General features: G+C 37.8%; 1 protein-coding gene across 29 annotated transcripts in view; it reads right to left on the bottom strand.

The window, feature by feature from the left end:
• Positions 1-4,726: 4,726 nt before the first annotated feature.
• LOC115687901 (anaphase-promoting complex subunit 4-like) overlaps positions 4,727-25,219 on the bottom strand; it is a 30,817-nt gene continuing 10,324 nt past the window's right edge. For 8 of the 29 annotated variants that reach the window (XR_008817465.1, XR_008817460.1, XR_008817461.1 and 5 more), the window contains 4 exons: positions 24,478-24,755; positions 23,562-23,740; positions 23,279-23,454; positions 21,752-22,650 (listed from right to left, as the gene is read on the bottom strand). Coding sequence is in view for 5 of the 29 variants with exons in the window: in XM_056315929.1 (XP_056171904.1) it covers positions 13,259-13,525; positions 16,339-16,427; positions 18,632-18,914 (639 nt within the window). In the remaining 24 variants the exon portion in view is untranslated. The other 21 variants (XR_008817474.1, XR_008817478.1, XR_008817480.1 and 18 more) reach the window with 21 other exon arrangements.

The raw sequence follows: 25,219 nt of genomic DNA, 5'->3' as shown, positions 1-25,219 counted from the left end.
GTCGGACTTTTCAATTCCGACGACAACTCTCTCTCTAGTTCCTTCCTTGACCTTTGCACATTTTTTTATCTTCCTCGCTCCAAATCCCTGATCTTTCTTCCCCTTGTTGTCGCTTCTTCCCTCACATGCCTGCAAAACCCAAACCCCATGCCTGTGGTCATTCTTGGCGGCCGACGAGCCACCCTCCTCAAAATCACCCACGAGGGAGTGACGGATGCATTGATATCAGCGATGATCATAGAATCTCGTCTTCAGTCATGGGATCGGGACCCATTTCTCTGAAAGAGCTACTACGTAGTGGTCAAGCCTTAATACGAATTAGGTGTATATGGTGGTTATTAATATGAACCTATTTAGGAGTGCTTCTCGTAGTTAATGCATCTCCATTAAAAATAAAAATCACGTTGAAGCTACTATTTAGGAGTGCTCAACTCTATAATATACCCGGTTTGTCAGAAAATGAAATTAGTTGGAAGAAGAAATTAAAATTGACAAACACTAATTTGCAAAATAATTCGTAGGATGAATAAACTATTTAAGAGATTAGTTTCTTTTTCAACACAAAATAGTAATAATTAATAGGAAAAATTCGTCACCTTGTCTCTCTCACGTATGTGGCCTCATCCACTGCCCAATATTTTTCTCTGTCTTGGGACAAGAAGCATCCAAAGTCCACATAAGTGCGCGCACCACGTAATTACTTGGAAGACTCTTTTTATTGTAAGTCAACACGCCTCGGGAAAAACATATCGGCTCAAGCCACAACGTTAAGCACTAGGCACAAAAATCAATAGACGAACAGCTTCATTATTACATATTTATATAAATTGATGAGAACATATCTAAGTTAGCCATTTGCCAATTGATAAAAAAGATTGAGCCGAATATATCAATATTGATGTAGAGATACAGAATTCAATTTTATCTTGAACATTTCTAAAGTGTGTAAGGCAGCATGTATCAAAATGTCTCATCCCTCCAAAAAAAAAAAAAACTAACACACGCGAAAAAAAGGGGTCATAGACGTCGTATTGCTCAAACTGAACATCCTTGGATTTGAGAGGAACACACTCTCCAAGATAGATGAATAAATTATGTAGTAATTTTCCGGTTGATCTTGGTCAAACCTTAAGTGAAAAATTAGGTGTTGATGACAAGTAAGGACAAGAAGGAAGTGCAGGGTGTGAGAGCTAAGGAGGAAAAACAAAATCATGCTAGATCAGGGCGAAAGATGAGAGGCAGTAAATCCAAGCGAATCCTACATGGTGATAAAGTTTTTTGTCCATTACTTATTTCGAAGGAGTGGCCGGGCCCATTACTCTCCTCTCTACTTCATTGTCAAGTTACCAATTAATCATTTAAACAAATCCATTGATTTCACAATTTGCTAAGCAACCCAAAGCCAAATTAATAAATAAAAATTTTCAATTGTTTCCGACAAATGTTTTTGCTTGGTTTAGTTTAGCCAGGCAGCTATAGCTTAATAAAAACATAACCAGATACTTACAAACTTTTCCACCCACAAGCATAATCGAGGCACATACAAATCCTCTCTTTTAAAAGTCACCTAAATAATTACCTTCCTAATTTGACTTAACTGAACATATTTTACTAATAATTGAAAGAAGCTATTAATTTTGATGAAAATGAGCGTGTCACAGATGAATGCTTCTATATGAAACCATCCACTTAGACCATAGATTCTCACAACGAGTTGGACCCCAGTAAACACTATGCTGTAATTTGTCGTTGACAATTGAAAAAGTTTCAATCATTGATGAAAGCATTAGCAGCGAGGTGAAATTTTGTCCTACACAAGAATGCAACTGAGCACATCAATCAGATTCAAGTCTTAAAGTATATAAATCTATTGAATGAGTATATTAATTCTGTATGATATGAGATTAAAGTAATTCACCGCTGATTTCACCGATTAGATATGAGTCAATCAATTTCCTTGATTCATAATTGAACTTATGCATCAAACAATGTAACATCAAAAACATTTCATGGCTTTGATGTAGGACTATGAGTCCCACAATAAAGAATAACTATTTAGGCATCACATGCAAAACTGCCTAAGCATCACACCAAAGATGAATTGCATCACACAATCTGCAAAGCAAACACTTGCCAATTTCAATATCAACTCTATGAAAAGTAAAAATTACAACTATATTTGTAGACTCTCTAAAAGTTCTACTCCTAGTGGAAATAGGAAACCTCTAAACAAGAAACATAATTGGAGTATATGTAAGATCCTACTACTCAAGCTTAAAAAACAAAAAATGGAAACTTCGTAAAATCCTAATACTACTCAAATCCAAGTTGATAATTTTAGTGTTTTAACTTCAAGAAGAATCCTGATCCTTGTTTGAGCTTCAAAGTCAATCTTCAGCCAAAACTTGGTAGTCATCTTGCATGATTTTGTTGGTTGCGTCAGGCTTAGTGCATGGTTTGATTGTCTTATACTAAATTCTATGAATGGGAATCCAATTACAATACTATGTACACGATCTTTGTGTCCTTGCAGCCAAATGGGTACATATTTGACAAAAGAAAAATAATTTGTAGCAATATCTCATGTCTGGAAATAATAACATTAGTCGACTTTGAAGTATCTTTATCATTAGTTCTTACCTAACAATAAAAATAACACCATACTTTACAATTAATTTACATCTGTCATGCAATACCAATCTCAAACATTATATCAGATTTTATGATTCCATTAGATGAAATTCACTATCCACAATCCATAGATTTAATTTTTTGTTTCATGACTCATATTTCCATGTGACAACTAAGGGTGACCCTAAGTGGTTATCATGTCATATCAAAATTGTGGCTACCTACTTAATAGTTAACACAATTGATAAACGAATATTGTTCCGAGTGCAAAGCTCAGACCGCGAAACTGTAATCTATCTATCTAAACAATAGTGCCAACTCGATTAACAAGCTGACCTATCACGACCTGTTTATATTTATTTTATTAAGTTCTCTAATAATAATCATCCATGAATTTTGTTTCCATAGTGGTTACAATTTGATGACACCATATAAATATAACATTTCATGTAAACCTAGGATTTTGTAAGCTTACGACTAGTTTCTTTTCAAACTTATTTGACATTGATGACAATATGCATATTGTACATATGCCATGTCGGTCATGTTAGGATTGGAATGACCCATTCAATTCAATCTAATTAGTTAAACGGGTTATTCATCTCTTGTAATTTGTTGACCTTTTTAACAAAAGGGTCATGTTCAAACATCAATTTTTGTTAATCTTATCCTGCTCAGATTGACGTATCTAGCAATCCATTGTTAACTTGACATTGACAGACATGACCAATGAAATTGGATTGCCATCTCCATTAGCATCTGAATGTTCGCTGAGCAAGTCTGCTGTTTGCATTGCATCATGCAGATTTTGAGCAATTCAGAATCTTTCCCACAAGAGATCAGAGAAGAACACATTCTGATGATAAAGGACTGTTGCAGGAGGAATTTCTAGTTGAGAAGTACTGAGGGTAACATTCAAGTAACAACATAGAAAACTTACTTCGACATCATGCAGTAAAATCGTTTAGTCTTCAAGTCCCAAGACAACAACCTTGTCATCAGGACGCCAACATAATGATGTTATACATTTACCTGGAGTAGATTAGAATGATTAAGAAGAGCTAGTATTGATGACACACATTGAAAGGTGCAAAGAGAGTGAGTTCATTATAAACAAAAAAGAACACACAGAGAGAGAGAGAGAGAGAGAGAGAGAGAGAGAGAGAATGAATAATCTGTTCCCAATAAAATTAGCAGAAGAAGAGAAATAGTGCACACACATTAACCAACAAAATGTTAATCAAATTTTTTGAAGTGAGGCAAAACGTATTAACTGTACAAAATAACGGAGAGGGATATCGGTCACTTGATAGAGGATTTCTTTGGGCTAGAAGGTCCTAAAGCGAGGGAATCTATATCTTGTTGGCAGGCTCCAATCCAATAACTGAATCAAAAAAAAAAAATTGTTGCCCAACCATGGAACCTCAAGGTGGATTGGATGCACGTAAAGCTTACTTCAGGCGAGGATTACAAGTGTACTAGTATTTACAACTTAGTCTTAACAGAACCATTCAAGGATTGGCTCAAGTACTAAATTGCACTCAAAACATTCTCAATATCCAGAAGACAATATGACGAGGGAAGCATTCAGATGTTTCTGGAGAAAAAATATCCTCTCTAAATTTTTCCAGTGAGAATTGATAGCAAGAACTAGCAAGGCTAGGCATCTAATCCTAAGCTCTTACAAATTCGAATTACCAAAAGATGAAGTCATATAGGATCTTAAAATACTTGGATACAGCTCCCCTTACCCTCCTAGTCTCTTTGCTTTCTACAATTGCTCCCTCCGTCCCTCTCGACCAGATTGTCGTACAAGTACACAGCATAGCTCGAGATATATCCTATTCAAAAGTTCAACTCCCACCAGCGAACTTGATTAATCAAAATGATGTGACGAAATGCCCTTCTGTAATGAGAAGAAGATTAATTAAACTTCAAGCAATACAAAATGTGAGAAACTTTCCGCCTATAGTCTATATTTCAAGATCCACTAAATCTCTCCTTGTAGGGCACGCTCGCCGGTAAAAGAATGCTCAATCGGTAAAAGAAGAGGAGCCAGCAGTAAAATTACATTGTGAGAGTCACCATCGAAATCTAAGAAGATCCTTTTAGATGCCTGATGAACATTTAGATGGTATTCTGCAGGGGCTAAACCTGCGAACTCCCAAGTGTGCATCAAGCATTTCTGCATCTGACATATCAAACCTATCAAGCATAAAGGACGTCCCCTCCAATTCATGTTCTTTAATTTCATGGACGCTTTGACTGGTGTACCGAAAAGGGTAACAACTCCTTAGTTCTCTAGATCTCCACTCGCATCACCATCATTCACTCTTCGTTTCTGTGTAAAAAGACCAACTCCTCAATTCGATGTCACCTTCTCATTTAGACTTCCAAGCGCTTCATACCTCTATATTCGTCCAATTCTCCATCGAACGCAATTCGAGCTAGATCGGCAATTACAGATGCTCCTATGGCGAAAAAGGAAGCGAAGCACATTTAGGAAAAGCGAAAGAAGTAAAAAGAACTTTCTCGACAACATCTTTATCTCCACTACAAAGGATATAGAACATTGCTTTGAAGAATTTGAGAGCTCAACAAATGAATCTGGACCATCATCAGTTAAACCAGCACCTCTGGGTACTAGTCCAAGCATGCGAGGAACTCTTGGAGCTGGAGGGAAATATCGAATAGTGCGATCTTCAAACGCCAAAGAGTTACCAGAAGCGTTCTATAAAACAAATGAATAATTACCTTCTGATTCGAAAATAAAACGATGAAAAAATATGAGATTAAAGCTAAGGAGCCAAACAAATCAACAAGTTGCAGATGACACCAAGCATACACTTTCAAAATTTTTTCCATAAACCCATACTAAAGCTGTTGGACTATGAAATAAGAATCTAAGTTTGAAAAAGAAGTTTTTAAGAAAAAGAACTCCTTGACTGCAAATGAAGCATTATGACAGGTGTGAGCCATAAAATACTCGCTATTGGTTATAAAGATCACAAAGTTGTATCGACTTTTAAGTTGAAAGATTCATACTCTATTCACTTGGGCATCCTCCTCCCAGTTGAGACACACCCCAGTTGCCACATGGGACTTTAAGCTTCTAAACAGTTTTCCATTCTGCTTAATATTTATACCATGTTAAAAATGATTATACCATAGTGTGCATAACTACTGCAAGCACTAGCATATTAAAAGCAGCACCCTCATATACATAGTTCCACAAAGACAGCTACTTTGGTAAGATAACATTAATTATGTACAAGCAATCTCTCTTCTCAGTAAAATGTAATCCATGAAGTGGACGATTAGCGATAAACTGGTAGAAATCTCAAAGAAACAGAATTGCAGCAGCCTCGGGCATTCTACTCATGACCAAGCAACTATAGCTTAATAAAACATAACCAGTTATTTAAAAACTTTTCCACCCACAAGCATAATTGATGCACATACAAATCCTATCATTTAAGTCTCACCTAAATAATTACTTCCTAATTTGACTGAACTGAACATATTTTACTAATAATTGAGAGAAGCTATCAATTTTGATGAAAATGAGCATGTCTCAGATGAATGCTTCTATATGATGCCATCCACTTGACCATAGATTCTCACAATGAGCTGGATCCCAGTAAACACTATGCTGTAATTCGTTGTTGACAACTGAAATAGTTACAATCATTGATGACAACACTAGCAGCGACATCAATATTTTGTCCTACACAAGAATGCAATTGAGCACATCAACCAGATTCAACTCCTAAAATATATAAATCTATTGAATGAGTATATTAATTCTGTGTGATATGTGATTAAAGTGATTCACTGTTCGATGTAGGAGATGAGTCCCACAATAAAGAACAAATATTTAGGCATCACAAGCAAAACTGCCTAAGCATCACACCTAGAGTTTCTTAAGCATCACACCAAAGAGGAATTGCATCACACAATCTGCAAAGCAAACACTTGTCAAGTTCAATAAATTATCAACTCTAATGCAAAGTAAATATTCAAACTATATTTGTACTCTCTAAAAGTTCTACTCCTAGTTGAAATAGGAAACCTCTAAACAAGAAACATAATTGGAGTATACATAAGATCCTACTACTCAAACTCTAAAAGAAAAAGGAAACTTCATAAAATCCTAATAATACTCAAATCCTAGTTGATAATTTTAGTGATTAAACTTCAAGAAGAATCCTGATCCTTTGTTTGAGTTTCAAAGTCAATCTTCACCAAAAACTTGGTAGTCATCTTGCATGATTTTGTTGGCTGCATCAGGTTTAGTGGATGGTTTGATTGTCTTATACTAAATTCTATGAAAGGGAATCCAATTACAATACTATGTAGACAATATTTGTGTCCTTGCAGTCAAATGGGTACTTATTTGACAAAAGAAAAGTAATTTCTACCAAAATCTCAGTCTGGAAATAATAACATTAGTCAAATTTAAAGTATTTTCATCTTAGTTATTACCTAACAATTAGTTTACATCTGTCATGGAATACCAATCTCAAACATTATATCAGATTTTTATGATTCCATTGGATGAAATTCATGATCCACAATGCATAGACTTAATTTTTTGATTCATGACTCGTATTTCCATGAGCTAACTAAGGGTGACCCTAAGTGTTTATCATGTCGTATCAAAATTGTGGCTACCTACTTAACAGTTAACACAATTAATAAACGAATATTTTTCTGGGTTCAAAGTTCAAACCACGAAACACAAATTGAATAATGTAATCTATCTAACTAAACAAAAGTGCCAACTTGATTAACTTGTCCTATCATGACCTTTTTATATTTAGTTCAGTAAGTTCTCTAATAATAAATCATACATGAATTTTGTTTCCATAGTGGTTACAAATTACAATTTGATGACACCATATAAATATAACATTTCATGTAAACCTAGGATTTTTGTAAGCTTATGGGTAGTTTCTTTTCAAACTTATTTGACATTGATGGAGATATGCATATTGTACACATGCCGTGTCGGCCATGTTAGGATTGCAATGACCCATTCAATTTGATCTAATTACTTAAACGGGTTATTCATCTCTTGTAATTTGTTGACCTATTTAACAAATGGGTCATGTTCGAATAGAGTTTTCTAATAAAATTTTTTGTTAATCTTATCCTGCTCAGATTGACCTATCTAGCAATCCATTGTTAATTTGACATGGACAGACATGACCAATAAAAATCGATTTCCTAGCAGCTGAATGTTCGCTGAGCAAGTTTGCTGTTTGCATTGCATCATGCAGATTTTGAGCAATTCAGAATCTTTCCCAAGAGAGATTAGAGAAGAACACGTTCTGATGATAAAGGACTGTAGCAGGAGGAATTTCTAGTTGAGAAGTAATGAGGGGGTAACGTTCAAGTAACAACATAGAGAACTTACTTCGACATCATGCAGTAAAACTGTACCGTCTTCAAGTCCCAAGACAGTAACCTTGCCATCAGGACACCAGCATAATGATGTTATACATTTACCTGAAGCAGATTAGAATGATTAAGAGAAGCCAGTATTGACGACACAAATTGAAATGTGCAAAGAAAGTGAATCTATTATAAACAAAAAAGAACAGAGAGAGAGAGAGAGAGAATGAATAATTTGTTCCCAATAAAATTAACAGAAGAAGAGAAAAGATAGAGGGCAGACATTAACTGACAAAGTGTTAATCAAAATTTGTGAAGTGAGACAAAACGTCATAACTGTACAAAATAACTTAGAGGGATATCAGTCACTTGATATGGGATTTCTTTGGGCTAGCAGGTCATCTAAAGCAAGGGAATCTATATCTTGTCGGCAGTCTCCAATCCAATATCTGAATCAAAAAAACAAATCTTGTTGTTCAACTATGGAACCTCAAGGTGGAGTGGATGCACGAAAGCTTACTTCAGGCGAGGATTACAAGTGTACTAGTATTTACAACTTAGGATCTTAAGAGAAACCATTCAAGGATTGGCACGAGTACTATAGTGCACTCAAAACGTTCTCCATATCCAGAAGACAATATGACGAGCGAAGCATTCAGATGCTTCTGGAAAAAAAATCTCCACTCTAAAGTTTTCCAGTGAGAATAAGACAGCAAGAACTACCAAGGCTGGGCATCTAATCCTAAGCTCTTACTAATTTGAATTACCAAAAGATGAAGTCATTTAGGATCTTAACATACTTGGATGCAGCTCCCCTTACCCTCCTAGTCTCTTTGCTTTCTCCAATTCCTCCCTCCGTCCCTCTCGACCAGACTGTCACACAAGTACGCAGCAGAGCTCGAGATATATCCTATTCAAAAGTTAAGACTCCCACCAGAGAACTTGTATTACCATCATTCACTCTTCATTTTTGTGGGTAAAACACCAATTCCTTAAGTCCAACGTGATCTTCTCATTTAGACATTCAAGCACTTTACCTCTATGTTCGTCCAGTTCTCCATCGAATGCAATTTAAACCAAAAGTAGCACATATAGGATAAAAGCGAAAGAAGCAAAACGAGATAAGGCCAATGAGTCGGAGGGCACAGGAAGCCATCGTTGAAGAAACGAACACACTGAACAAAGAAAAAAAGAGAACTTTTCTCGATTGGAAGCAATTACCGGGAGAGATTGTCCACAGCCTCTGCCAAATGAAGCGACGAAGCACCCCACCTTCCCGTGAGTCCCTCCGTGAGACCATGGCCAGCAAATCCTTCTCCGGAATTCCACTCACGCCATCTTCACCTGCCAACCGCAGAATCGAGCCACAACCTCACAAAACGGAATCGGAACAATCGAATCGGCCACGCCCATTAGGAGGTCGCGACAGGAACGCCCAAACGGGAGCCGAACCTGAGAAGCGCACGCCGCGACCCTTCGTCGGTCTCCATCAGCTCGAAAAAGCTCCGGAGGCAGCGGAAAATGCAGGAGCCAACCAGCTGCTGGAGCGAACCGCGAGGGAGCGTACAGAAGCGTCGGCGGCTAGTGAAGAATAGAGCTAGTGAAGGAAGTCCCAGTGGAGTCTTCGAGAATTTGCAGAGGAAAAAAATTGCAGAAACGAGGAACGAATAGGCGGGAGACAAAATAAGGAATAGATAGACAGAGTTTTGATTAATGGGCGGACCCGACCCAGGCCGGATCGGGCCAAAACTGCCCCTTTGAGGCCCGGGTCCCCGGCCCGACAGACTACTGATCAGAATAATTTAGAAAATATTTTCCTAAACACTTTCATCATTAACATTAATTCGTGCCAAAACATTTTTTTTATTGATAATGAGAATATTTCCCGTTACCTCTTTTCCTAAGATATATAAATGATCGAAATTAGGGAAATCTTCTCTAAATTATTGATTTTTCACGACACGAACGGAGCCTTAGAGAGTGTCTTTGTATGAGCTAGTTTGCTCCGAGTGTTTTGTAGTGGCGTGAGAAATTCAATTGTAATAGTGAGGTGCGGTCTTTCGCTAGTCATAGTGTATATTAGGGGTGTGAGACAATAATTTTTTGTGAGTATTATGTTTGTACCAGTATATGTGTGTTTCGAGTTGTCTGTTACAATTTCATCGTATTACTAGCACCTCGCTTTCGCACCCATCAATTGGTATTAGAGCCATGCTTCAGTACTCAATACGTGGTATCAAAGCTAGACGGTCAGGGATTGGCCGGACTTCGCCCAAGTCTTTGTCCATATGCCAGGTCAAGGCAAGCGATGACGTCATCAGGAGGATTCTGACAGGCAGCCATGTTCTCGAGTACTCGACGATCGAAAGTTGGGTGCAACGGGAGGGGACGCATCAACATTTAATCGAGAAACTTGAAAGAGCTCGTCAATGACGGGTGTTGGCCACTTGAAGCTATACGATCCGCCGTTAAGATTCTCGCTCCTCGTTTGTTGTCATTGCAAGTGACACGGCGTTTTCCACCGTACGAAGGTTGGAATAGCCGAAGCCTCGCGGTGATTCTTCTTGCCAGTTGAAATTAGAAGCGCTCTCATGAAAGATAAGAGGATTACAAAGAATGTCAGGAGAATTGGTACCGCAAATATCATCACCAGGAGAAGCCTGTCAAATAAGCACCATTTGAATTTTTTTTTACCAAAATGTAAGCTATATTTTTTAACTTGCGATGAACTATGCAGAACCTTGAAGCTGACTTTTATTGCCTGAGCATCTTCGGAAGCCAGAGAATATCTTTAAAAAATAGGACTGTACTGCCAACATCAAACCTTTCAGATTGAGGCAAACTTCACAAAACCAAGTCGGAACAATTGAGTCGACAGCCCATTACGTGGCAAGAGAACACCAGGAGCCGAACCTGAGAAGCCAGCGGTTTATCGAACGGAAGCTGAAATGGAAGCACGCGCCGCGGTCCTTCGTCAATCTCCATAGCTAAAGAGCTCTGCGAGCAGCCGAAAAACGCGGCACCAGCGCGGGAACAAATCGCGAGGAGCGTACAGACGCGCCGATGGAAAATGCGAGCTGAAAGAGAGCTTGGGAAGGATAGAGCTCGAAAAACCCAGAGGAAGGTTCGAGGCTAGTTAGGGAAGGATAGTGCTGAAGAGCGAGACCAAGAATGGAAGAGCGAGGGAGTAAGGAAGTCCACTGGAGTCTGAAACTATGCAGAGAAAATTGCAAGAAGAGGAACAGGCGGGAGAGAAAATGCGGAAGAGAGAGAGAAGACATGATTACAGGAGTGGTGGCGGACTCATTTGATTGATGGGCGGGCCGAGCTAGGCCGGATCGGGCTACATGCCGGACTGAACTTGTTGTCGGGGCTCGTTCATCATGAAGAAACGTATGTGATTTCGGAACGAGCCAGGTTGCCAAAGTGTTGGGTTTACTTGCAACGGCAGTGGGCCACCTTGCTCATGCATCGGTTATCGAATCAAGCTCTCGTAATCAAATTGAACACAATCTATTTTCCAGTTAGGCAAATCCCTTGCACAGAGTGGGAGAAATAATATGACAAGAAAAGGGCATTAAAAGAGTACATGAATCTCCCTAAAATTTAATTGGTTATCAAATGCGATCATTGACTCCACGAGGATTGCTCCTGTTAATGACAAGGAACGAGACCAATTATCGGGAATTTTTTTTTGAAAACTAAATAATTCGTAGGATGAATAAAATATTTAAGAGATTAGTTTCCTTTTCAACACAAAATAGTAATAATTAATACAAAAAATTCATCACCTTGTATCTCTCTCACATACGTAGCCCCATCCACCGCCCGATATTTTTCTGTCTTGGGACAAGAAGAATCCAAAGTCAACATAAGCGCGCTCACCACGTAATTACTTGGAAAACTCTTTTTATTCTAAGTCAACAAGCCTTGGGGAAATCATACTGGCTCAAGTACGCCACAATGTAATGCGTTTTTATTTATTTATTTATTTACTCAATAAAACAATGCTCTTCAGACATAACTCCAGTCCAAAGATTTGTATTATGAATTGATTGAAATATTAAAAATCCAATATATTAATTACTTCATTCTACAATAGAAAGTAGCTTTATTCTGACATCAACTTGTGACAATGCAAGCTAAAAGAATTGTCAATGCTATTTATATACCAACAGTCCAAACTAAATGTCAATACTTGAAATTGTGGAGTGTGGCATGAGCACTCTTTTTCATAGTATTAATTTACAATACTTTATAAGTGCTAAATTATCTCATTAAATTCAAGAGCTTAACTGCATTATTCTCTAAAGCTAATCAACTCTAGCTCATAAGTTAGCGTACTTTGCCTCAATTGCATCTAACCTAAAAGGCAACAAACATGAATATAATGTATCCGCCTATACATATTTACCACTCTAATAGGAAAGTATTAGGTATATTTACCATGTTAACTGTTGCGATACTAACACATTCAGCATATCAATAAATACAGTTGTCGATCATTAGTTTGACGCAATAAAGTTGACCTCTGATTACAATAAACACAATTTTATTGATCTCGATACAATATTGTTTGGTAAACCAAAAGCAACGCCATGTCTTTACGTTTTTAAGTTTGTCATATTGATAATTCATTATATGCATGCTATTTAGTTATGTAAATGTTGCTTTAAGTTTGTATTTGCATTGTACATTTTTTCACACTTGTTTTTACGACATCATATCGAACGAAAGTTTGACAAACATCTTGGCCCTCCAAATAAATTTACTTATGAAGTCTAGTCTAGACTAGGGCTTCTGCAATGTCCTTGGCCTGGATTAAACTTGCTGGAAAGGGGAAGATCTTCATAGGCTCTCTCAATCTTCCTAGAACAGAGCAGAAATCCAATCCTCGAGAGTAGAGCAGCCAGTATGTGTGGCAGGCCAACCTCAGGCCAAACAACAAAAAGCTTCAGATATTTGTTCTGTATCGAAGTCGGAGGTGTCATCTCTGAAGTGACCAACAGAAGTGAAATCTAGCCTAGGAGATGGCATAAACATCTAGAACTTTCACAAGCATAACTTCACCTAGTATAGTAGTTTACTCAACTAGCCCATTACTTTCAGGCAATACTGATTTACTGCCAGTATGCCATCAAATCCATTTATTAAAAAAAACTGCAGAAAGAGAAGCAAGAACAAGGAAAGGACTCATCGACTAAATCTGATAGACCATACTGCTAAATATTTAATTTGAATAGAGAGGACGCTTACAATATTTTCCAATCAGAAAGACACCAAATATACTGAAGCACAAAACCCCATCTTTATCTCCATTGCAAAGGATATGGAAACATTGCTTTGAAGAATTTGAGAGCTTTACAAATGAATCTTGAACATCGTCAGTTAAACTAGCATCTCCGGGTGCTAGTCCAAGCATGATAGGAACTCTTGGAGCCAGAGGGAAGAATCGAGTAGTGCGATCTTCAAATGCCAAAGAGTATCCAGAAGCATTCTATAAAACAAATGAATAATTAATTTCCAGTTGGAAAAAAAACAGATGAAAAAAATATTATATTAAAGCTAAGGAGCCAAACAAATCAACGAGTTATAGATGACACCAAACATACGCTTTCAAAAATTCTTCCATTTACCCATACTAAGCTATTGGACTGTGTAATAAGATTCTAAGTTTGAAAAAGAAGTATTTGAGAAAACCAGACTAAAATAACTACTTAACTGCAAACAAAGCATTATGACAGGTGTGAGCCATAAGATATCCGCTATTGGTAATAAAGATCACAAAGTCGTATCAACTTTTAAGTTGAAAGATGAAACTCCTACTATTTGACACACCACAACTGCCATATGGGACTTCAAGCTTCTTAACAGTTTTCCATTCTGCGTAATATTTATACCATGTCAGAAATGATTATACCACAGTGTGCATAACTGCTGCAAGCACCAGCATATCAAAAGCAGCACACCGCATATCCATAGTTCCATAAAGACAGCTACTTTGGTAAGAGAGCATTCATCATGCACAAACAATTTCACTTCTCAGTAAAATGTAATCCATGAAGTGGACTATTAATAATAAACTGGTAGAAATCTCAAAGAAACAGAATTGCAGCAGCCTCAGCCAAGTTCTCAGCCATTCTACTCATGGCCAGGCAGCTATAGCTTAATAAAAACATAACCAGATACTTACAAACTTTTCCACCCACAAGCATAATCGAGGCACATACAAATCCTCTCTTTTAAAAGTCACCTAAATTATTACCTTCCTAATTTGACTGAACTGAACATATTTTACTAATAATTGAAAGAAGCTATTAATCTTGATGAAAATGAGCAAGTCACAGATGAATGCTTCTATAAGAAACCATCCACTTAGACCATAGATTCTCACAATGAGCTGGACCCCCGTAAACACTATCCTGTAATTTTTAGTTGTCATTCAAAATAGTTTCAATCATTGATGACAACATTAGCAGCGAGGTGAAATTTTTTTGTCCTACACAAGAATGCAATTGAGCACATCAATCAGATTCAAGTCCTAAAGTATATAAATCTATTTAATGAGTATATTCAATCTGTATGATATGTGATTAAAGTAATTCACCACTGATTCACCGATTAAATATGAGTCAATCAATTTCCTTGATTCATAATTTAACTCATCCATCAACAATGTAGTGCCAAAAACATTTTATGGCTTTGATGTAGGACAATGAGTCCCACCACAAAGAATGAATTTTTAGGCATCACACGCAAAACTGCATAAGCATCATGCCTAGAGTTTCTTAAACATCACACCAAAGAGGAATTGCATCACACTATCTGCAAAGCAAAAACTTGCCAAGTTCAATAAATTATCAACTTTGAAAAGTAAAAATTACAACTATATTTGGAGACTCTCTAAAAGTTCTTCTCCTAGTTGAAATAGAAAACCTCTAAACAAGAAACATAATTGGAGTATACATAAGATCCTACTACTCAAACTTAATAAACAGCAAAAAGAAAAGAAAAGGAAACTTCATAAAATCCTAATAATACTCAAATCCTAGTTGATAATTTTAGTGATTAAACTTCAAGAAGAATCTTGATCCTTATTCGAGTTTCAAAGTCAATCTTCCCCAAAAACTTGGTAGTCATCTTGCATTATTTAGTCGGCTGCATCAGGCTTAGTGGGTGGTTTGATTGTCTTATACTATCTATGAATGGGAATCCAATTACAATACTATGTACAAGATCTTTGTGTCCTTGCAGTCAAATGGGTACTTATTTGACAAAAGATAAATAATTTGTAGCAATATCTCATGTCTTGTAATCATAACATCAGTCGAATTTGAAGTATCTTTATCATTAGTTATTACCTAACATTAAGAATAACACCATACTCTACAATTGATTTACATCTGTCATGGAACACCAATCTCAATCATTATATCAGATTTTATGATTCCATTGGATGAAATTCACGACCCACAATCCATAGATTTATTTTTTAGATTAATGACTCATATTTCCATGTGACAACTAAGGGTGACCCTAAGTGGTTATCATGTCATTCAAAATTGTGGCTACCTACCTAACACAATAAATAAATGAATATTGTTCCGGGTTCAAAGCTCAAACCGCAAAACACAAATTGACTCGTGTAATCTATCTAACTAAACAATAGTGCCAACTTGATTAACAACCTGACCTATCTTGACTCTTTATATTTAGTTCAGTAAGTTCTCAGATAAGAAATCAGACATGACTTTTGCTTGCATAGTGGTTACAAATTACAATTTGATCATACCATATAAATATAAAATTTCATGTAAACCTAGGATTTTGTCAGCTTACGACTAGTTTATTTTCAAACTTACTTGACATTGATGAAGATATGCATATTGTACATATGCCATGTCAGTTGAGTTAGGATTGGAATGACCTATTCAATCTAATTAGTTAAACAGGTTATTCATCTCTTGTAATTTGTTGACCTATTTAACAAATGGGTCATGTTCGAATAGAGTTTTCTAATAAAATTTTTGTTAAGCTTATCCTGCTCAGATTGACCTATCCAGCAATCGATTGTTAACTTGACATTGACAGACATGACCAATAAAAATGGATTGCCATCTCCATTAGCAGCTGAATGTTCGCCGACCAAGTTTGCAGTTTGCATTGCATCATGCAGATTTTGAGCAATTCAGAATCTTCTCAAGAGAGATTAGAGAAGAACACGTTCTGATGATAACAGACTGTTGCAGGAGGAATTTCTAGTTGAGAAGTAATGAGGGTAATGTTCAAGTAATAACATAGAAAACTTACTTCAACATCATGGAGTAAAACCGTACCGTCTTCAAGTCCCAAGACAACCTTGCCATTAGGACACCAGCATAATGATGTTATACATTTACCTGGAGTAGATTAGAATGATTAAGAAGACACCAACATCATGCAGTATTGAAGACACACATTGAAATGTGCAAAGAAAGGGAGTTCATTATAAACAAAAATGAACAAAAGAGAGAGAGAGAGAGAGAGAGAGAGAGAGAGAGAGAGAGAGAGAGAGAGAGAGAGAGAGAGAGAAAGAGAGAGAGAATGAATAATTTGTTCCCATTAAATTAACAGAAGAAGAGGAAAGATAGAGCACACATTAACAGAGAAAATGTTAATCAAAATTTGTGAAGTGAGGCAAAACGTCATAACTATACAAAATAACTGAGAGGGATATCGGTCACTTGATATGGGATTTCTTTGGGCTAATAGGTCATCTAAAGCGAGGAATCTACATCCTGTTGGCAGGCTCCAATCCAATATCTGAATCAAAAGACAAATCTTTTTGTTCAACTATGGAGCCTCAATGTGGAGTGGATGCACGAAAGCTTACTTCAGGCAAGGATTACAAGTGTACTAGTATTTACGACTTAGGATCTTAACAAAAACCATTCAAGGATTGGCTCAAGTACTATAGTGCACTCAAAATGTTCTCCATATCCAGAGAACAATATGACGAGCAAAGCATTCAGATGTTTCTGGAGAAAAAATCTCCTCTCTAAATTTTTCCAGTGAGAATAGACAGCAACAACTATCAAGGCCAAGCATCTAATCCTAAGCTCTTACGAATTTGAATTACCAAAAGATTAAGTCGTATAGGAACTTAACATACTTGGATGCAGCTCCCCCTACCCTCCAAGTCTCTTTGCTTTCTCCAATTCCTCCCTCCGTCCCTCTCGACCTGATTGTCATACAAGTACGCAGCACAGCATGAGATGTATCCTATTCACAAGTTAAACTCCCACCAGCGAACTTGATTAATCAAAATGATGTGATGAAATGCCCCTCTGTAATGAAAAGAAGATTAATCAAACTTCAAGCAATACAAAACGTGAGAAACTTTCCGCCTACAGTCTATATTTCAGTATCCACTAAATCTCTCCTTGTTTGTAGGGCACGCACAGTCAGTAAAAGAATGCTCGATCAGTAAAAGAAGAGGAGCCAGCAGTAAAATTACATTTGCGAGAGTCACCATCAGAAATCTAAGAAGATCTTTTTAGATGCCTGATGAACATTTAGATGGTATTCTGCAGGGGCTAAACCTGCCAACTCCAAGTGGGGCATCAAGCATTTCTGCATCTGACATAGCTAACCTATCTAGCATAAATGGCAACAACCTGGTTGAGAAGTTGATAGAAATCAATTGCGCCTATAAATAAAATCCCTCCATTCAACTAATACCAGCTTGGAATTCTTTTACTTGCAACTAAGCCGTCTCTAGATTTCCACTCGCATCACCATCATTCACTCTTCGTTTCTGTGTAAAAGACCAACTCCTTAGTTCGATGTCACCTTCTCATTTAGACTTGCACGCACTTTATACCTCTATTATTCGTCCAATTCTCCATCGACCGCAATTCGAGCTAGATTGGCAATTACATTTTGGTTCCTCTCGGGAAAAGGAAGCGTGGCACATTTAGGAAAAGCGAAAGAATCAACATGAGGAACGAACACACTGAATTAAAACTAAAAAAAAAAAGAGAGAGAACTTTCTCGAATCGAAGCAATACCGAGGACTCAGGAGAGATTGTCCACAGCCTCTTGCCAAATGAAGCGACGAAGCACCCACCTTCCTTCGAGTCCTCCGTTTGACCATCGCCAGCAAACCCTTCTCCGGAATTCCACTCACGCCATCTTCACCTGCCGCCAACCGGAAGAAATCGAACAACGACCTCACAAAATCGAATCGGAAAACAATCGAATCGACCAGCCCATTAGGAGGTCGCAAAAAGAACGCCCGAACGGGAGCAGAGCCGAACCTGAGAAGCCAAGCGGGGCTTGTCGAGCTCGAAGCCGAAACGGAAAAGCACACGCCGCCGATCCTCCTTCGTCGGTCTCCCATCGCTAGAGAGCTCCCACTTCTTCTAAGGACACGTTTCGTTCCACGTTGGAATATGAACCTTTCGAATCATTAATAGGTTAATTCTTATAATAATCACGCCCAGACGCGAAAAAGGGAGAAACGCTGCGTTCGAAGCAATAAGGCTCTTGCAAAAAGGGAAGCGTAGCACCTTTGGAAATTCGTTCCCGTGTAAAAAAGAACTTTCTCGAATCGAAGCAATACCCAGGAGAGATCCTCCACAGCCTCTTGCAAATTGAAGCGAGGAAGCACCCCCCACCTTCCTTCTGAGTCCTCCGTGTGACAATGGCCAGCAAATCCTTCGCCGGATTCCACTCACGCCATCTTCACCCGCCCGCCCGCCAAATCGGAAGAAATCGAGCAACAGCCTCACCCAAAACCGAGTCGGAACACAATCGAATCGGGCCCGCCCCATCAGGAGGGAGCCGAACCCGAGAAGCCCCCAAGCGAGGTTTGTCGAGCTCGAAGCCGGAACGGAGGCGCGCATGCCGGCGGCCCACTCTTCGTCGGTCTCCCATCGCTAGAGAGCTCCGGGGGAGCAGCCGAGAACCGCAACCCAACCAGCTCACCTGCGAACGAATCGCGAGGGAGCGTACGGGAAGCAGCGTCGGTGGCAAATGCGAACCCGAGAGTGGGAGGGAAGGAGGGAGAGAGAGAGCTCGTGAAGGATTAGAGCTGGAAAAGACCACTCTCTGATCTAATCTAATCCAATCGAATTCTTACATTTTTTTTTGGGGAAAAAACCACAAAAAAAAAACCTAAACTTTACCCACCGTAACATTTTTATTCTAAACTTATATCAATGTGATATATATGCCCCAAACTTTTTCCTGTCATACCAAAAACCTTCAAACTTATACATGAGTGATATATTTATTCTAAACTTTTCTTTTACGACGCCATAAGACCAAACTTTTTTCTTGTGACATTAAATTTGTAGAATAAATATATCACACTGATATAAATTTGAGGTTTTTGATGTCAGAAAAAGAAATTTGAGGTAAATGTGTCGAACGAGGCGTACTTATGATTTTTTGGTGACTTTTATCTTTTTTTATTTTATTTTGATTGAAAGTTTGTAGGGGACTTTACAAGATTATTTTATGTCCATTTGTTGAAAAAACATGGGAAATTCAACTGTTGCTATTTCTTCTACTTCTTCTTCTTTCTTTTGTTTTTTTGGCCCTTTTGTCAATTTCAAAGCCGAATTAAAAGTTTGATGTATCATTCGCTCTTTTGAAAGAAAAGAAATGGCTTGCTTATCACGGGCATTGTGGTCATTCCAAGTAATGAATGCTTCGTGTGCTTTATTTCCGAAACTTGAAAACTTTATGTTAATCTATGCTCATAATTAGTTAATCTATCTATTATAGCACAAATACGTGGACTTTTATGGACAATTCTGTCATACTTAATGGAACATTTAGAATTGTCTTCGACAATTTAAATGACACGTCATTGTTTTTTTATTAATCACGGACAACGCATTAACGCGAATGTGGTGAATCAGTTACTTTTGAAAAAAAAAGAAATAATGCTAATGAATTATTCAAATCGGCATATTAAGAGAGCAAGCATTCACACACTGCTCAAATGTCGAGACGACGGGCCAAGCTCGAACTTGACCAAGCCATTCGCCATCACCACCCAAGCTCCAAACACTCGGCCCGATAGAAATACTTGAACATGTTGTTAAATCGACATGGGTCAACCGCCCATGAAGATATTTGTTGAGACAATTGAAATGACTCGGCACTTAGCATGTCCGCGAATGGTATGCAGCCCTTAGTTTTTTCTTAATGAGGATTCACTTTTAACCGGAGACGGAAGGAATTCGTAACTGATGTTCGGCAATTCATGGTTGCTATTCCTATGTATGCCTTCGAAAAAAGGCTTTATAATTGAAGGCTTGAAAGAGTAATTGTATTTCTTGCCGATGGGGTTGTAGACTTCGTTCACTAGATTGTGCGTCCTTGAACATGTTGAAGAGGAAGTTTCGAGCGACATTCTTTTGGAGGTTAGAGTGGATGATAGTGACAATTTGAACGAAATTTGTTGATAGGAGAATATTATCCTTTTGACGTCTTTTTATATATCTTCTCTATCTTCACTGAAAAATCAAATCATATTTCAAAATTACCAACAGCTATATCGGTGCCTTTCTTCTTTCCTATGCATAATTATAGTTATAATTGCAAAATAAGCAGTGGAATATGAGTAAACTCCTAATTTTTATTTATTAAAAGCGAAAATACTACAAAAAAAACACTAAACTAGGCCCAATAACCTTAATATCCCAACTATTTTTTTGTCGCCAAAACTCCCTATAGGGCCCATACTTGTACCAATGTGACAAAAATATTCTCTGTTTACCACAAAAAATCCTAAATTTTTCTCACTATGACGTCAACACTCAACTTTTTTTTTTGTGTGTGTTGCCAGTACCCTAAACACTGATACAAGTTTGGGAGGTTTTGGTGACAGTTAAAAAATACAAAAAATTTGGAGTATTTGCATCACCTTAAGTATTGTATAGGATCGCTGGTGATGTAATTAAAAGTTTGAGGTATCAATGTCATGGTGGAAATAATTTAGAGTTTTGAATGGTATTACCTCTTATTAAAAAAACGCTAAAAGGACATGTTTGATCCAGCTTAAGCTTAAAAAGGAAATGACCTCTCTATATATCCGCGCCGATATAAATGTTTTACTTTATTTTGAATTTCAAATAACGATGAGAAAGTTAAGGTAACTTAAAATTCATTATGATCAAGTAGAAGTCTAATTTCGATCCCACAACTTTTAGTTAAAACTAAATGTCAAAAAGAGAAAGCCACAATCCCACAAGCAGTAATATCATGTGTTCTCTCTCTTTTCGACACGTAATTCTCCCTCTTTTGACTCACAAATCGTCCGAATTCTCTCTCAGGATAGTTTCATTTCCATCCCTTTACATTGATAGATGGCACACGCCTTGCGGAATAACTCATTGTCATAGTAAGCTGAAATCACATAATCAAGCCAATATCGAAAGTGTTCTTTGAATGGGAACAGGACCGAGATCTGGCAAAGGAAGACTTATCAAACAGCAGCATCCTAATCCTGCATCTTTGGCCGAACCGTGTACCCCCTCCTTAGGACTCACCTGTCTCCTCGAAACTCGCCATCCACGCCCGTGCTGGCTCGAACGCTTTCTGATCTTAGGGGATGATACCACCAGTAGGTGTTGAAAGTCATTTGAAATAGGCGCACCCAGGTACGCAGGGCTATTTTCACAACTAAAGCCCTGGCTAACAAAATCAGTAGAGAGAGAGAGAGTGATGATTCAATGGGAAGTCCAGTCTACTGAATTTACAGCAACGGATGGCTTAGGTTGAGTTCAAGAGACGTTACATCAAAGCTATTACAATGTAGTGAAAATGCATTAAGCTTCATAAAAAGAAAAAAAGAGCACAAGGTAGTGAGGAAAAAGATCCAGCCATCCAGGAAGCCAAAATTATACATTGTTGTAACTTAATTTTGTCTACGGAATTTAAATAATGCATGGGATATAAAATTTGAATGATAAGAACAAGTGATCTGCACGTGATTGATGGGGCGTCTCATAGCTTTCTGTCCAAGCATATGCCTCACTTGGAAGTCTTCTTTTTACGAAACGAACTTCCCTCGACACTGTCGCCATCTCCTATGATAGTATAACATCCATTTTATGTTTTGCAAATGTCTACGCCTAATAAAGGTACGTAATAAAAAATGCTGAACCAGCTCACTTATTCCTTCAGGCACGCTACAACAAATACGAAGCCTTTCTCGATCTCAGTTTCACCAACACCAGCTCTTGCCCCTCTCACTCTCAATCCAAAAGGTATTCTCTTTTTCATTCCGTTGTCCTATAAATACAGCTTTTGGGCTGCGCCACTAATCCAGAAGTACCCCAGAATCCCATATGAAACTTAAAAAAGCCGGAAGCCAAAGTGTGAAAAAGCCTCATGTTTTACCTGTCTTGGCTTCCGATGTAAATATCAATTGGTATAGTGTAAGCATTCTCATTCAAGCATCTGTCGGGTTGCGGTGAAGGATGAAATAAGACCTGCGGCCTGCACAGGTAAAACATCACTGAATGTCGATAATGCGGCAGCTGAACTGTCCTTGAATATGCCCACTTGACCATCAGTCAGGATGGATCCCAGTTTCAATGTGTTCTCTCCAAATCTGCTGCCAACCTGGCCAATTGGGAGAGAAAATAATAGCAGATGCTTGTCATAGAACATGGAAAAAAACTTTCTTTCGAAAACACCTAGCCAAATATCTGACATCTCTGAAACTAAAATCTTCTCACAATTACAATGTTTGGCGAAAAGCCAATGTCTACTCCCAATGCACCAAAACAACATGAAGTACATGGCACTATCTTGGTGCACAACTATGCAAACAAGCTCAAAAAAGGAAAAAGGAAGGCCAAAGTTATAAACTTCTATCACCACTTTCAGACAGTTACACCACTGAGTTTTCTTGCACTGTGTCCCAGACTATTGGTACTTATTACATTCCATGTCACAAATGACTTGGTTAACTCAAACAGTAATGCATGCAATGAAACAGAAAACCCCCAATAAACACCCTGACAACCAAAGATATAATCAAATTTAAAATTATGAGTTTCTCCAAATAAGAAAATATCAAAGCTGAAAGATTAAGTCCAAATAGAGCTTAGAAAGTTAGACATATCATCTCCAACACAGATGTTCACGACACAGCTCTATAAAGCAGGTAGATGACTAGCCAAGGACATGATAAAATAATATATAACAAGGAAAAGAAAGAGAAGCAAAAGAAAGAAAGCACACTCACCTGCATAAAAGACTTCAACAATGCAGCTTGCAACTCCAGAAGACAATCTGTCGTCCAAATCATTTATTCGAGAAATTTCTCCATTACTATAAGATTTCCAACTCTTCGATGAAAAACCTTCTATAGAAATACCAGTAGTTGCTTTAGATGTCGTCCTTGAAGACAATGCAGGTACACTGCAGACATAATTCAATAACAAGAGACGCTTTTCTTGAGATAATCTGGTCACAAAAGCTCAAATATTTATCCTGCAAACACAAACATATGGAAAGGTATATTTAACCTGATTGGAAGTATTTAAACCGGGGAACTGTGGAGCATCTCGTAATATTTGATTCCGCATTCCAGGGCAGTTTCTGCACTGTATCCACATACAACCGATTAAGTTGTACAAAGTACCTGACGAGGACAGCATGCCGTAAATATGACTGTCTCCCATTCTCCCACAGGTATGGCTCTAACCTTTGATGAATGAACAAGAAAACACTATTAGGTAACTGCAACAAAATGAAGAGTTATAATCACAAAACTATCTATTGGGACGTAAACATAACTCAGCTAATACCAGATAGATGGTCCAAGGGTGTCAATTAGCTATTTCTTCTAACATTTTAACATAGTAAGTAGACTTCCAAAAGAAGGTAAAGATTGTAACTATTTTCGGTGAATTCATTTGAAGTCATCACTGATAATCCTAGGGAATTTTAATGTGTCCCACCTTCTTCCCTCGCCGCTCATGTTCCTCCTTTTCCACCTTTTCCAATAAAAGCATTTAGTACACAATCATCACTGGACAATATGTCTACACATCAAACAAAACTACAACTAATTGCACAAATTCGAGCATCATTGTCTAAGCATCATTTACGTGTGAAAGAGCTGTTCAGATATCAGAATAATCTCACATGCAATAACTTCTACCCAGGTTTAACAAAAGGGCAACCACTTGACCATGAAAGAAAATTCTTTCCATTCCTACTATTGTCATTTACCCTCTAATCTAAGCACGGATTATATAAAATCTTCATATCTTAGCTTGAAAGATACTCTTTGAAACAAATTTAAATGAAAAACAGAATCAAGGTATAAAACTGTCGGATGCAAATATTCGTGAGGAGCAAGATCGGATTTTGTAAAAACATCTTGGAGTACCGTCTGCTTGTAGAATATATACTGCAAAAACAAATCCAATAACTTACATGAGCCAGTCCATGGGATCCAATCTCTGTGAAAGACAATGTACCAATCCATCTATACATGTTCTGATGGCAGACATTTTCTGTCTTTGATCCTTTTGCCTAAATGAATACTTTGGCCCTATCTTCTAGACAACTCCTCATCCATAGTGGAATCACCTCCAGAAAGAATACCACATACAAACTTTAAATCTAACATAACTTGCAAAGCTCCTTTATTTGATAGCTTTAGATCCATTAGCTTCTTCAGTAGAAAGGTAGTTTCCATATATATCAGTCACCTGTATAAGCAAAAACAGTCAGTTAATAAACACCAGATTAAAATAAGCTATAAACATGAAGCAATCACAAAAACCACTTTCCACAGAATTGAGTAAATGATAAAAGTCAGAAGACACAACTTGTAAGACGTTATTCATTATGGGGAAAGTAAGAGCACTTTATAATATCGTAAGACCTAAAATGCTCTTTACAGCTTCACAAGGCAATAGTAATCATGACTTTCACAGGGCTCCTTACAGCGGCCTTGATCAACATTTGCATTTGATCACTGTGGCCAGCGAGGGTCGTCGGAGCTTGCCCACTATTGGACTCTAATAAGATTTGTTAAGCTTATCCTACTCAGATTGCCCTATCGAGCAGTCCACTTAATTTGACATCGGCAGACATGAACCATAAAGATGGATTGCCATCTCTATTAGCAGCTAAATGTTCGTTGAGCAAGCTTGTTGTTTGCATGCATCAC

Source organism: Syzygium oleosum, unplaced genomic scaffold, assembly GCF_021117445.2.
Source record: "Syzygium oleosum isolate NSW1041296 unplaced genomic scaffold, Sole_v2.1 Sole_v2.11, whole genome shotgun sequence".
NCBI lineage: Eukaryota > Viridiplantae > Streptophyta > Magnoliopsida > Myrtales > Myrtaceae > Syzygium > Syzygium oleosum.
This window is presented reverse-complemented; position numbering and strand designations above follow the sequence as displayed.